Source organism: Numida meleagris, chromosome 6, assembly GCF_002078875.1.
Source record: "Numida meleagris isolate 19003 breed g44 Domestic line chromosome 6, NumMel1.0, whole genome shotgun sequence".
Classification (NCBI taxonomy): domain Eukaryota; kingdom Metazoa; phylum Chordata; class Aves; order Galliformes; family Numididae; genus Numida; species Numida meleagris.
In genome coordinates, this window is record NC_034414.1 from 23,290,121 (window position 1) to 23,304,183 (window position 14,063).

At 38.6% G+C, this 14,063-nt stretch overlaps 1 protein-coding gene across 11 annotated transcripts in view; it reads left to right on the forward strand.

Annotated features, from left to right (window-relative positions):
- The window catches only part of CELF1 (CUGBP Elav-like family member 1), a 55,584-nt gene extending 41,662 nt beyond the window's left edge, over positions 1-13,922 (forward strand). For 7 of the 11 annotated variants that reach the window (XM_021402417.1, XM_021402420.1, XM_021402416.1 and 4 more), the window contains 4 exons: positions 1,388-1,501; positions 1,695-1,880; positions 2,757-2,900; positions 4,551-7,780. In XM_021402417.1, the coding sequence (XP_021258092.1) occupies positions 1,388-1,501; positions 1,695-1,880; positions 2,757-2,900; positions 4,551-4,678 (572 nt within the window). In that variant the 3' untranslated portion in view covers positions 4,679-7,780. Of the gene's footprint in view, positions 1-1,387; positions 1,502-1,694; positions 1,881-2,756; positions 2,901-4,550; positions 7,781-10,975 lie in introns of those variants that run through there. The other 4 variants (XM_021402410.1, XM_021402414.1, XM_021402412.1 and 1 more) reach the window with 2 other exon arrangements.

Below are 14,063 nucleotides of genomic sequence, written 5' to 3' on the forward strand. Positions count from 1 at the left end.
AAGTGATACTTTAAAATCAAGGCAGCTGTATTATTTCTGAGTATTGGCTTTTATTCAGTTAGCTGTGCTGTTTTTCTACCAACTTGAGAATTACTGTAACTTGTTCTCTGTATTTTTTATAGCATTTAAAATGTTACTGATAGTAAGATGAAAAGTGTCTCCTTTTCTTTGGAGTAAGCATCCAGAAATATTGTCAGAGACAGTCTTTTGACTTCTGATTTGTTAAGAGAGTTTGTCTAAAACTTTTCCCAGAGTAAGTTTGTCCTTTCCTCTGTCGGTACAAAAACTCAACTGCATACAGAGTGCAGCTTCCTGGATTCTTTTGCAACTTTTGTTAGGTACAAGAGCCCTCTTTTGCCCTGGTTTGTTGAATGAGTTTGCCACATTCTGTTTAGTTACGACATTCCATGTTCCAAGCCAGCAGAGACATGGTGCCACCTGTATAGAATGATGAATATGAAATGTATGTAAATCCTTATATGTAAACTTGAAAGATGTAAACAATTCTTTTCAAAGCTTTAACGGACATACACAGCCCAGTGAGAATTACAAAAATGAGAAGGAAAGTGAAAATGCCTGAATTTCAGTTCTTCCATTACTCACTTGATGTGACATAAATTCCTCTTGAAAGACTACAAGATGCCTCTAGAGCACCATCTTTCAGTTTTAACTCTACCTGTTATAGAATTTGGCAGCACATTTCATCTATCAGTCTGCTAGGGACTGTATCTGTAGACGTTACTTGCTGAGGTAAAAATGGTTGAAGGTGTTAGTGGTACAGTCAATAGAGGATAGGCTCTGTATTTTAGATTTTTGTTCCAGTTCTTTTCTTGGCTGTAGCCCCAGCTGCTGCAGTATGATTTTTAATGGAAAATTATTTCATGTGTCGGAGTAGTCTGGGCATCTGCTGTTCCTGCTTTGGCTGTATTGGAAAACCATGTGTTCAGTTTGACTGGAGCTTTCTCTAATGTTGCTATTATCTGTGTTTTTGGGTCTTCTTCACCTTGTGTGATGTTTCAAGGATTGATGTTAATATGTAGCAAATCTTAGTCACTTCAGGGAGCAATAACAGGTATTGCTGCTAGTCACTTTGACTGAGATACAAAGTGCAGATGTCACTCATAAATTGATAGAATTTCAGATGTCTTACATGTCATTAAATTATTGCTGCTGCAAAAAATAGATGTTATAATGTAGAAAGTCTTAAAAATGTAAAAAGCATTTAGGTACAAGATCAAGTTTTATGTGCTTGAAGTGTTTTTGACAGTTTCTTCTGTTGATTTGGTTTGTTCCGTACTAGCTTTTCCTACAGAAATGATTTAATGGAGAAGCTCAATTATCACAATGAAAAGGTATTGTTTGAAGTTTAATTATCTTATTTTAATAGCAGGTTCCTCACCTAGCTCCAGTAGCAGCTCCTCTGTTAATCCCATGGCTTCTCTTGGAGCACTGCAGACACTGGCAGGGGCTACAGCAGGCCTGAATGTTAGCTCTCTGGCAGGTAAGCTGTGCATTGTGGTGGACTGGGGGAATAGCTGGTTATCATTCCTCATATGAATGTGCTAGTTCTGTTTTTCCTGCTCCTTGCTTTTTTAGAGTGCGGAGTAATGAAAGATAATTGATCCAACTTAATGGTCATCTCAGTCATCTTTACTTCTCTTTAACTCAGTCATCTTTACTTCTTTCTTATACAGGCATGGCAGCTTTAAATGGAGGACTTGGCAGTGGTGGTCTTTCAAATGGGACAGGTAGCACAATGGAAGCCCTCACGCAGGCTTATTCTGGAATCCAGCAATATGCCGCTGCTGCATTGCCCACACTCTATAACCAGAGTCTCTTAACACAGCAGAGTATTGGTGCAGCAGGAAGTCAAAAAGAAGGTAGGCAGAAAGTTGCAAGCAACTCCAGAGGAGTTTTCAAAAGGGCAAGCCTAGCCTTTGCAGCTACCTTATGTTGCAAAGCTTTAATTTGGTGGCATTGTTCAGAACAATAGTTACTGAATGAAATGAAGGAAAGCCTGTGAGGTCCCTCTGCTTAGGACTTTGTAAAGTTATTTTTATATGGATATTTTCTCCTAGTATTTAACTAGTCTCAAGTGCTTAGTAATAGTACCTCTATATTTTATTGGGGGAGTTGAGTGTATGGGTCTTCAGCCTAATGTATTGTTAGAGAATCGGTTGTTGTGTAGGGTGTTGTTTTGTTTGATTTTCTAGGTATTTCTAAACGTGAAGTCCTTTGTCTTTTACCTCATCCTGCAGATCCTTTATGCTGGTTTCTTCAATTTCTCTTCCATTTCTGAATCAATTTAACATGTAGTATAAAATAAAGAAGAAAATAAGAGTAAGCTTTGAGTGGAATGCAGGGTGTTGTTTAGAAAATAATCTGTCAAATTACTTCTGATCTGATTACTTACAGTTTCAGTTGAGGTTTACTTAGTTTCATTTGGCCACAAGAATAAGATCAAGCTTATTGTTCAATTTTCCTTACAGCTAAGATCTGTGAAGCAGTTCTAGTACAGTGTGGAAACTGCAAGCAAACATGATAGAGCTAGAATTACACGAATGATCAATCCTAGCAAAGGATCGAGTTGACGTATTCTGGAGTCAAGTACTCTGCAGAAGTGCATACAGCAGATTTCATTGTTTTCTCTAAAAGATGTGGCTTGAATGGCTCTTTCAACTCTTTCTTATTTTTTCAATGATGTAGGCTTATGTTATCTATTCTTTTTCTGAACTTATATTCTTACTTGCTTGAAGGTCCAGAGGGAGCCAATCTGTTTATCTACCATCTCCCCCAGGAGTTTGGGGATCAGGATCTGCTGCAGATGTTTATGCCATTTGGAAATGTCGTCTCTGCCAAGGTTTTCATTGATAAGCAGACCAATCTAAGCAAGTGTTTTGGTACGTTGGGTCTAACTGTTACCTGTAGAAGGATGACTTCTTTCTTGTAATCTCTTTTTCCAGTATATTGTCCAGTTTAGCTTTTCGGCCAAGTGATTTTTCTATATCCCTAGACTTAAACCTCAACTCTTCCAGCCACTAATTGAATTTTCCTGATTTTCTTTGTGACTTCTTGTGATTTCATGCTATTATGCCTCAAAATATACCATTAGGGCCCTAGGTAATTCACTATGATTGGTGTTCTCAAATTCCAGTCATGGTGCAGCTCCTCCTCTCCTTCTTGTCTGTCTTTTCAATAATTATTTACATTGCTGTGTATACTAGTTAATACATTATAATCATGAATTCTTTCTTGTAATGTTTTTATTATTGTTACTATTATGGCTACCGTACATTATAAAAGCTTTGGACTTTTGAGCTCTGTAAATGCTCTGAAGGCCATTTTTAAAGCTTCCTGCTAATTCTGAAACCTTTGCAATTAAAAAGCTACTTCAGCTGTTATTCACTACCTAACTTTGGTTGCATTCCTTATCCTAATTCTGCTTTGCCTATTGTGTATTTAGATTGGAGATGCATTGGGGCAGGAAGTTTATTTAAAAAAAAAAAAAGTAAATCAACACGTCATGCTATTGTTGCTATTCAAATAAATTATTTCCAATTGGCTGACGTCTGTGTAGCAAAAAGACGTATTCTCCTTTAGCTTACATAGCAGAAAACTGCACATGTGGACTGAAAGATTCATGGCTTCATTTTGTCCGCAAAACAGCAGTGGGAGCAGTTTGAACACTTTTGTTGTACTGTAAACTCTCACATCTGTGATGGTATAGGAGAGATGAACTTTTCTCTATGGTTTTCAAAGCATTGTACTAACATAATACCCTGTGGCTTTTTAGTATTCAGTATTCTAAGAAGTTGCAGGTAAGCTGATGCCTTCTGAAAGTACAAAAAAAAAAAAGTACGCCAATCATCAGACTGTAAGATGTGCATATGGAGTGATCTCCCCGGATAGCGATACCAACCATTGACTGGGGTTTAACACAGTTTTTTTCAAAACCCTGAGGAGGTTTATTTTGAGGATGTTATTTCTCTGGAACATTATACAAACCGTTGGAAACTTAAACATAATATTGGTGCAAGTACCACACTACTGCGACAGCTTCTTCACTGACATAATCCCATATTGCCAACATCATATTAGTCAGGGAATCATTGAGGTTGGAAAAGATCTTTAAGATCATCAAGTCCAACCATCACCTAACGCTATCAAGTCCACCACTAAATTACATCCCTAAGTGCAATATTTTTCAGTTTTCTCTTTACTGAACTTTCATGTATGGATTAACATTTTCCAGGTTTGATTTTCTCCCAGGAGGAAGTTCTCATAAAACAAGCATTTATACTCTTTTAATACTGTTGGAATACTAGAAAATATTGTTTTAAATTTCCTGAGTTTGTATATCTTCTACCCAAAGTTCACTATATCAGGAAACAACACATTGTCTGAAGCTCTTAGTAAGAGATTTTTATGAATATTCTAAACATTGCATTTCATGAAAGCTTCTCTCACCGTGTGAGTACCTGTATTTACAGTTGTGAGTAGTTTTTGGACAACTTTGACATGTTGTAACTGTGTGTTTCCTTCTTCCTCAGGTTTTGTAAGTTATGACAATCCTGTCTCTGCACAGGCTGCCATTCAGTCAATGAACGGCTTTCAGATTGGCATGAAGCGTCTGAAAGTACAGCTCAAGCGCTCTAAGAATGACAGCAAGCCATACTGAGCGCCCCTCCCCTCCGGGACTGGAGTGAGAAGGATCTTTTGGTAAGTTGGAGAGGAGCGCACTTAGTGATTCGAAGCCCTAAGGCTGTGTTTTTACAGTCCTGGAAGCTGATCCATGCCGTTCTATCTGGCACGTCTTCCCCTGAAGACTCGGCTGCAGCCTCTACTGAGAATCCTGCTTCGAATGGAGGACAAGTTTGTGCTTTTGTTTCCAGTGTTTTACTTTGGAGTTTAGGTGCCATATCACTGAGTTTTTTTTCCCTTATTTAAGTTTGCTGTGTTTGTAACCAGTGTGTGTTGAGAAGGACCAATGCCAGCTCCTTTGGGGGTGGGGAGGTAAGGTCAAAGGGAGCCGCAGAAACTGAAACCACACTGCCTTGAGGTAGAGAAAAGAAGGGGAAGCAGAACTGACACCACACTGCCATGGGGAGAGGAGAAGGGAAAGCAGAAATAACACTGAACAGCTGATGGAAACAAAGATGAGGAAGGAGAACTGAGTTTATCTAAGTTTGGGTGAGCAAAGAGCCAACTCCAAATAGCCTTTGTCATGTCACACCCATTCTTTGATGCTTTCTTAACTCTATGCCATGGTGAGGAATTAATAAATCATCTCTAAAACAGGAGACAGGCTGGAAGGGTGAACACATTAACGAGCCAAAGGAAAACTGCAGTATTTCTTGTTTTTTTTTTCTTGCTGTATATAAAATAGTGTGTATGTAGCACTGTGAATGTACACAGCACTTTATAAAATTCGATAATGTCTGCCCAGAAAATTTCACTATTTACAGCTGAATGCTAATGAGATGCAGTGGATTTCACCATTTTTAAGGAAACTTATTCTTTAACTAGGTTTAGAGAGACATAGCTTAGAGTCTGGATAAATACGTCTGAGGCTGGAAACAGGAAGCTTTCGATCTCTGATAACCTGCAGAATTTTTTTGCCAGTTTTTTTTCCTAACAATTCATTATATTCTCCATTTCTACAGGGTGATGTCCTTTTTCGGAATATTACTTTGAATTCATTCTGATAAGCATGATATGTGCTGTTTGTTTCTCTGTTAAAATAACTGTTAAGTTGAGATGCAAAGCACAGTTACCCTAAAACAGCTCTTGAAGCTCCTGCTTTATACATGTTTTTATAGGATTTGCTTTCTCAGTCTTTCTGTTGCAAAGATAATTACCTATTTAAAAAAACATAATCTAATTTGTGCAGTGAAATAGTCTAGTAGATAGGTATTTCTTTATACTGCAGTTTTCCTTTAAGGCAGTGTGTACCAGTGCAAAGCAGGGCTAACACACTTTGAAAGCAGAGCATTGCAACATGCAGTCTTATTCCGCATTTTGGTACCATTATCTTTTATACTGAAGAAAAATTGAACACAACCCTTCAATCAACACATGCTTTTTTTTTTTTTTGCACGGTTGTGAAATTGCTAGTGCATTGCTGTAGGGGCCTTATACCCTGGATTTTGGGGGCTCAATGGACTTTTGACACTCTGGCCTGAGTTGTTTTAAGAAATCAGTGTAGAGTCCTGTGTTATAACCACCAAAACCCACCTCTGTCACAAGAGAAAGTTTACAATTTCTGTGTCTTTAACAAAAATTCAATTTACCTCATATTTTCTCCTTGTCCTTGTTTTCTTTGTATTTCCAGTTGTTGATGCTATTTCCCAGGGCATGAGCTATTGCTGCAGCTTGGGAGTCAGCTGCTAAATAATGAATGTGTGGAGTCAGAGATAGGGTTTGGACTTTCTGTTCTGCTCCAGCAGGAGGAGCACTAAACCCATCGAACCATCATGTTCAGTCTGTGCGCTCACGAGCAGTGGGCTGTTGGGAATCTAGTGCATTCCCATTCTTAAACCTCAGAAGTGCAAGGCCTGACCCATAGCATCCAAGAAGAGCCCTTTTCATTGTTAAATTGAAAATCAGTTAGTTGATGCCTGTAGATGTTGATGGCATACAGACAAACCTATCAGTATTATCCAAATTATTTTGTGGTGGCAAAAGTTCAAAGGCCAGATTGCCAAATTTCCCAGTTATGCTGGCATGTGGTACCCTTCAATGTTATTTATTTGGATCTCTCTCAAAACGTAAACACTTAAGTGAGCCATGTACACTTGAATTCTACACAATGGGAAAGATGTGTCCTGGTTTTCTGAGAAGAGAGTGTTGGAGTGTGAAGGCCTCCAGGGTGACGATGGGATTTTTTATAAATAATATACTTTTAAAAAAAAGAAAAAAAAAAAAAGAAAAAAAATAGTTGGGAGCAGCTGCTCCAGGTGCAACCTGCTGTAACCAAGAATGTTGTTTCTATTTTTATAGAAGTTTTATACCGCTCCAGGGTGGAGAGTATTTATTATCTAAATTATTTCACTGGAAAAAAAAAAAAAGGCCAGGGTTTTGTAGAATCCTGAATGTGATTGTTTTACACTCATAATGATGTGCACAATTGAAACTACTGAGTGGCCTGTTTGCAGCCCAACAACTGCCAAATGGGAGACGAATGCTGTGAACCAGTGGAGGAGAGCACTGTGCTCTGGGGTCTCTACAGTCACTCTTACCTTCTTTGCACCCTACCCCACTGTGCTATCTGAGAACTTTGTCCTGTTTTTCTTTTAACCTGATGCTCTGGCCTCTTTAGTAGTCATTTCAGTTGCCCAAAATTAGACATTTTAGCTTTCACATCCTATAGCTTGTCCTCAGTGCTGTGACTTACAGATCAAACTGGGCATTGTTGCAGATAGGTGCAACTCCTGTTGTCTTTAGGAGAGTGACCTTTACACTGTTTGGTCAGTGACTCCTCCCAGACATAACCACCTTAGGTAACTTGGGCTAGCTCTTGTGCCTTACTGGCATAACTATATTATAAGTATTGCCAAAAAGGAGAAAAAAAAAAAAAAGCAACTATGCAGGTTAAATTCTAAAATATGTGATCCTCAGTTGGTTTGAATCAATGTAGTTCTGCTTTCTTCAGTAGAGCTGCATCAATTTTCACCAGCTGAAGATGTTGCCCTTTTTCTGTATTTGTTTGAGATTTCCCTTTTTTTGGTGTATCAGTGTATATGTTGCCAAAGCAAATAAATGTATCGAGTTTGTGACTTCAGCAGATTTTTCTTCTGATAACAGAACTGGTCAGATAAAGTCAATATTCCTGTGTCTTTTTGGTGGCTGCTGCTCAATCTAAAGACTTATGTTCTTGCCTTCCAGTTCTAAGTCAGTTTTCTTCCTCACTGTTTGTCAGGAAAGTCTGGGACTGGTGGGAAGGAAACTTGGGGTTTATTTTATCTTATTTTTAATTCCTGTCATGCTCTTGTTCAAGCACAAAACAGATCAGTCAGCTCATGGGACCTGGTGGGGGCAAACTGCCCAAAATAAATAAGTAGATTCTGATCAGCATCTGTTGTGAAAGGATATATCAAAATGCTTTGAGTAATGCTTAGAAATAAGGAAATTACCTGCAGAACAACAATTAAGTAATGATAGTTTAAAAAGCATGCTCGTATAGGCCAGGGACAGTGAGACTGGAAGGATTGATAAAAAGGCATGAGAAACAGAAATAGCAAAACCATTTGGCAGCAAACTTGACTCTCCCTTGATATTATAATATTGGAAACTATCATCAGATGTTCTTGATAAGAATCTGTTCTTGTCTCAAACGCTTTACTCCTGGATAGCTCAACAAGGATCGGGTGAGTTCAAATAGACTGCAGAGGGATTGGCTTAATTAGCCACACAGGCAAAATTTTCTGTAAACTCAAGCCAAAGAATCTGAAGTTTTTTTACAACAAAACCTAGTGAGACTTCTCATGAAATAGAATTACACATTACCTGTGTCACCAGAAAATAGTTAATTTCTAGGAGCAAGATGGAAATGTGTCTACTTCATACATTTGTCTCAGAAGACATTTGATTTTACTAGATATACTGTAATAATATGAAAGTATTATGAACGATTAAAGTCTTAGTCTGATGCTACTTAGTATGTAGTACCATTGCAAATGAACACATAGATTCTTCTGCCTCATAGATAATCAACAGTCCAAAATTAGAAACCTCCCTATAAATTATTCTTTCCCTTCTGCAGTATAAACCTTGCACTGTTAGAAAATGCCTTTGATAAATAGTCCTTAAATTTGAAGTCTAAGCAGAAGAGACTTGGAATTTCTTGGAAGTATGAGACAATGACAGTGAATATCTTTTTATATTTTAATGATGAAATAGAGTTTACAGCTAGTATTTTCTGGAAAATAGATGCCTCAGAAAATTTCTCGCCAGCACATAAATGCATAAAGGAAAAAGCTTTAAATCTGAATAAGTTACATGTGATAGTTTCTGCTTGCATCATACAGTTGGCTGAAGTGTTTCTTGTTAATAGTTGTGAGGTAGTGAAGGGCAACCGAGCAGAATCCATCTAGTTATGAAGTTGTTCCTAAGTGTTTTATTTGGAAGCATCTTAAAAACAAACAAAAACTTGAATAAAGCAAATTGCAAATGGAGAGTGCTGCTATGAACAAGCAAAACGCGTTGAGAGCTTTTTGTTGCAAATGTTTAAACATAAGGATGTTATACATCCCTGAGCATACTTACTACAAAGTATAAACTACAGAATGCAGAATAGTTGCATTACGTTATCACAGTTGTGAGAATAAAACAAGGGCAAGCTGAAATAATTTTCCCCAAATCACTGAGTTCTCATTCAGTTTCTCATGGCTCTGTTCTTGTAGGCCAGTCCTTCCTAATGGCTTTATTGGAACTTAGACTTTCCACTCAAAGTTGCTAAGTGAAGTATTTGAAAAAATCTATTCAAAAAGCCTAAACAAATCACACTCTCAATTCCTAATGGTGCATGCTGTATGTCACTTGATTTTATACCTTTTATTCTGACTCATGCCTCAGTTCATGAGAGGTTTGCATTTGTGGTTAGAACTGAAACCTCATAACTGTCTGCAGACTATCTAGAGCGTTTCTAGAACTGTGGAAATAATTGCAAGAGTACTCTGCTGGAATTTATTTCAACTCCTTGCTAAGTCCTTTCTCTAAACTGGAAAGTATGAAGAGCAAAGTAATCTCAGCATTTTTTGTAAGTAGTCTCACAGTTTTAGTGGACAATGTACTACATTTTGCTTTGGAGCTAGAATACAATCCTTTGTATTTCTGAACATAATATGAATGCTATAATATAATATGAAACTCTCATCCTGTGCTAGTCAGTAACCTTCAGTTTTGAGAGGTGCTGAGAAAATAAGGCAGCATACAGCAGATAGAGTGGAGTTCAGGAGAGTGGAGAAAAGAAAAACCTTGTTTCTTCTCTCCTCTGCTTCCCACACTCTTCCCAAAATGTTTCTTCTTTTTTTCAGTTCAGAGGTTGAGGGGAGGAAATAAAGGTATATCAGAATTTAAGAATTAACATATTTATAAACGTTATGAATGCTTCAGGAAACATATTTTTCTACTCATCAAACTGGCAACAGTGACTGTAGAGCTTCTCAGAGCCCAGAATCCCCTCCTTGCAAAGCCAGGGAGCTGGGGGCTGTTTATATAAAAGGCTGGGAAAGGAAAATCCCTGTGCAGGTCTAATGGTATGGAAATGCTCAGCTAGGACAAGTCTTAACTAGTAGTCAGGTCTTAAGGAGTTCTTCTCTAATGTGTAGGGTTTTTGGTTCCACTTACTTGTCTTGTATAATCTTTTTATTTTCCTGTTTCAAACTACCCAATTTCAGTTTCATGGTCTACTAGGGAATGAGAAGGGGCTGTAGCTGAAGGAAAGAACATGTATTTCCTGAGCTACTACTGCCTATGAGCTTCCCATGTTAGGATGCTGGAAAAGTCTTAGCTGTCAAACCACCTGTGAATCCCCTTGAGTCCTCTGTCTTGTCTCTCACAGGCTCAATCTCTGTGGGTGACTGTGAGCACTGGAGCCAGGAGTCAGTCTCCTGAGGAGAGTGCTTGCTCTGTTCTTCTCTTAAGCAGAGCTAGTGGAGACCCTGGACACAGGACAGGGTGAACACATACTAGTCAATGTGGCACTAGGCCATGGCATGTTCCACAGAGTGATGTTGAGGGAAAGTAAGGCCTCTGTTTCCATTTAGTTTCTGGCGGTTTGATGTTTACTTGGTGTCCTTCATGTACTTTGACTTTTACTTGTCCATCGTTGGCATGTGCTGCCCTTCCCTGTCAACTCCCTTCCCCAGGAGGTCTCATTGTACAGTGCCCATTCTTGTTCTCTCTCTCCTTGTTTGGATGTACTGCTCTGTGTAACTCAGTGGGTCTCCCTCTTTCTGGTTTGTTTTTTTTCTAGATTCCTGCCGTTTGTTCATCGTTGTGCCTAAAGCATGTCGATGTGGCGTTCAAGTACATCGTCCAAATCCTTGTCTCTTCAGCTTCTCTGATGCTTGAACTCTCACCTTTGACCTTGTGTTGACCTTTGATGCTGATGTGTATTTTTATTATGTTTGTTTCTTTCTTTGTTTTTTTTTTTGTGCTGCCAAATTGGTTTTGCTAGAAAGACTGCTGAAGGGGGAATATTTAAACTTGCATTTGAATATAAAAGAATTTCTATTTTTCTAGACCTTCGTAAGATAACCACTTGATTTTGTGAATCTGATTCTTTGTAATTGTCTTCAGAGCAGCCTTGCTAGCATACCTTGTGGAGTGTTTGTATTTCTGTGAACATACAGCCAATCACTTTCTAGGCTTAGTTTTTTCTGTGTGCTTAGTTTTAAAAACACAGTTTTGAAGAAAAAGTCAATTATGTGGTGTGATTCAATTTTTGAGGAGACTTCCTAGTCACATTTTGCTGATCTGGTTTCTGTGCTTGAGGAGACAGCATGTGTTTTTGAGTTCAAACTTGTGACTTGAGTGGCATCAGCAGAAAACACTTGAATTACATTTTCTTCCGATTGTAGCTACGTTTTTGCCCTTGCATTCATTGATTTTTTTCCCCCTGCTTCCCTGTGTGATTATCAGTCTGCAGTGAAAATTTGATCAAAGTTGATGTTGTATTTTGTTAAGCCCCAGCATGCTTGTTTTTTTGTAACTACAATCTCCTCAGCAAAATGTGATGTTTTTGTTTTATTCTTTCAAACTGAGATTGTGCCCAGAAACGTTTTGCATGTTTCCTGCTGTTTTCTTCACACCCTCGTATATATCACCTTCACCTCTCTGTTTTCTATAGTTTGTGCAAAAACTGAGCAATTTAATGGGTTTCAAAGGTATCCTTTTAAATTGGTGTTTTTGGTATGACAAACATCTGATCAGAAGCCACCTGAGGGCATCTACCTGTGCACTTAGACTGTCTGCCTGACAGAGCACCTGGACCTTGTTCCATCTTCAGCGCTGTCAGAGGCTCCTGGGGGCTGGGCTACGCTGTTCCTGTAGTAGGAGTCTTGGTGGAAGGGGATAGCTGGGAAGATGGGGGGAACTTCATGGTATTTCTGTTTCTAAAGTTCTCTGAAGCTAGGGCTCCTTTGAAACACTCTTTACTAGTACTTTATATAATTCAGGGCACATTTTTATGAAGTCCAGCCTCAGCTTAATACCATCAGTCAGACTCTGGTGGTGGCAGGATCCTGGAAAGATCTAAGGTAGCTCTTGAAATAAAGTATTTAAAATATTCCAGAGAAAGCATTTGTAAACCTAGTCATACAACTGCTGGCTCTTTTCCCAAGTGACAAGCACAATACGACAGCCTCTGAAGCTGTTACCTGAACAGGGTACCATCCCCAGCTGTCTTCTCAAAAGGGCCTTAGCTGGGGAATCTCTACGGAGATTTTTTAGTTTTTGTTTAGTTTTTAATTGGGTAATGAGCTGAGCAGTTTTTCTGGCTTGCAGAATGAAAGAGAACAGATTACTGCTTTCTGCGTGGCAGGCTTCCCCCAACCCTACTTAAGGTCTGCACAGGTAGAAAGTGAGAGGTAGCTTCTAGATGAAGGCGCCTGAAGGGTGTGTGCTGTGATGAAGTTTCAATCAAAAGGAGAAGAGAGCTAGTGTAGATATCTTAACAGTATAAAATGACGTGAAATGAAATCCCAGGAGAAAGGGGTTTGCTGAGAAAATTAATTATGCTTGATTGGATAGAAATCATTCTTTTGTCCAGCGTTTGGGACAATGAAAATGCATTGAAGATTCTATCTCAATCCTGAGTTGGCTGAGGATACCGTACCATTGATAGATACTAGTTAGATCTGCGTAGACAGTCTTTAAGCAGCTGAAGAGACAGAATATTTTTGGGATTTGGTACATATACCTGGGAATGAAGTGTGAGGCTGGATGAGAAAAGGATAGAGACTTGTTTATTTTGAAGGTAGGGTTGTGGGCTGGCTGCTGTTAGTCCCACAGTCTGAATGCACAGGGCTGGGTGTCAGTGGTGACACTGATACCCTGCAGTGTATTGAGTAACTGCCAATACATTTCTGTACATGCGCATTTGGTTCCATAAGGAACTCTGGGGAAACCTGTGGAAAAATATCTGAAGAAAACCAAAATGCCAAATGTTGGGTGTTTCTTTCCTTTCTTATTTCCTTTCCTTCCTTTGGTTGTTTTAATTGTTCTATGGTGGTTTTAATGGATTTGAGACAGTGGAGCAGCAGCTGCCTTTCTGATTTTTGGCTGCTTTTTGTGAATAATTTAAAAAGAAAATTTACATTTTGGAGACAAACCTGTGGGCTTTTTTATTGGTACAAACGTTGTATTTAACACTAGGGGTTTTGTACAGTTTTTTGCCTTTTCTACTAGAAAACAATGTAAAGTGATTCACAATGTGATGAGACAACAAATTGCCACTATGACCAAATGTAGAGTCTGTTCTGCAGTAATGGGATTTAATCAACTCGAAGTCGTGGTTCAGTCATAGAAATGCTTTTCTTTACCTTGTTTGAGCTGTTCCTTTTTTTTCTTGTTTTGATTTGCAAAACAAAATGTCTTTTTGTGTGAAATTGTGTTGTACTCTGTAGAGAATTATGGATTTTACTTTAATGGTTTAAGAAGCGGAGGAGCACATGTTGCTTTTCTGATCACAGTTTGTGTAGTGGATTTAAAAATGAAAAGATTTGTTACAAGTTTGGATCAAGCGAGTATGTGTTAAAGGAATTTTCTTCCTTTTGTGTGTGTGTGTGTGTGTTTTTTTTTGTCCCAAAGGGCAACTTAAAGCTGTTTTAATTGCACAGACACACCGACAATAAGTCATTTTGTATATGCCAAGTGTGGTACCTTCCTTTGTTTATTTGCTATTAAACCGTTTGAGAAGAGTCCCTGTGTGTTGTGTTTGTGTCTTAAACTTGAGGTTCTTTTTGGATCCAGGTGTGGGAAGCTGAGGAGAGATGAGAACTGTCTTTCAGTTTCTTACTTGTGAACTACAAACATTTTCATGATAAAGTGTCGCTTGTTCT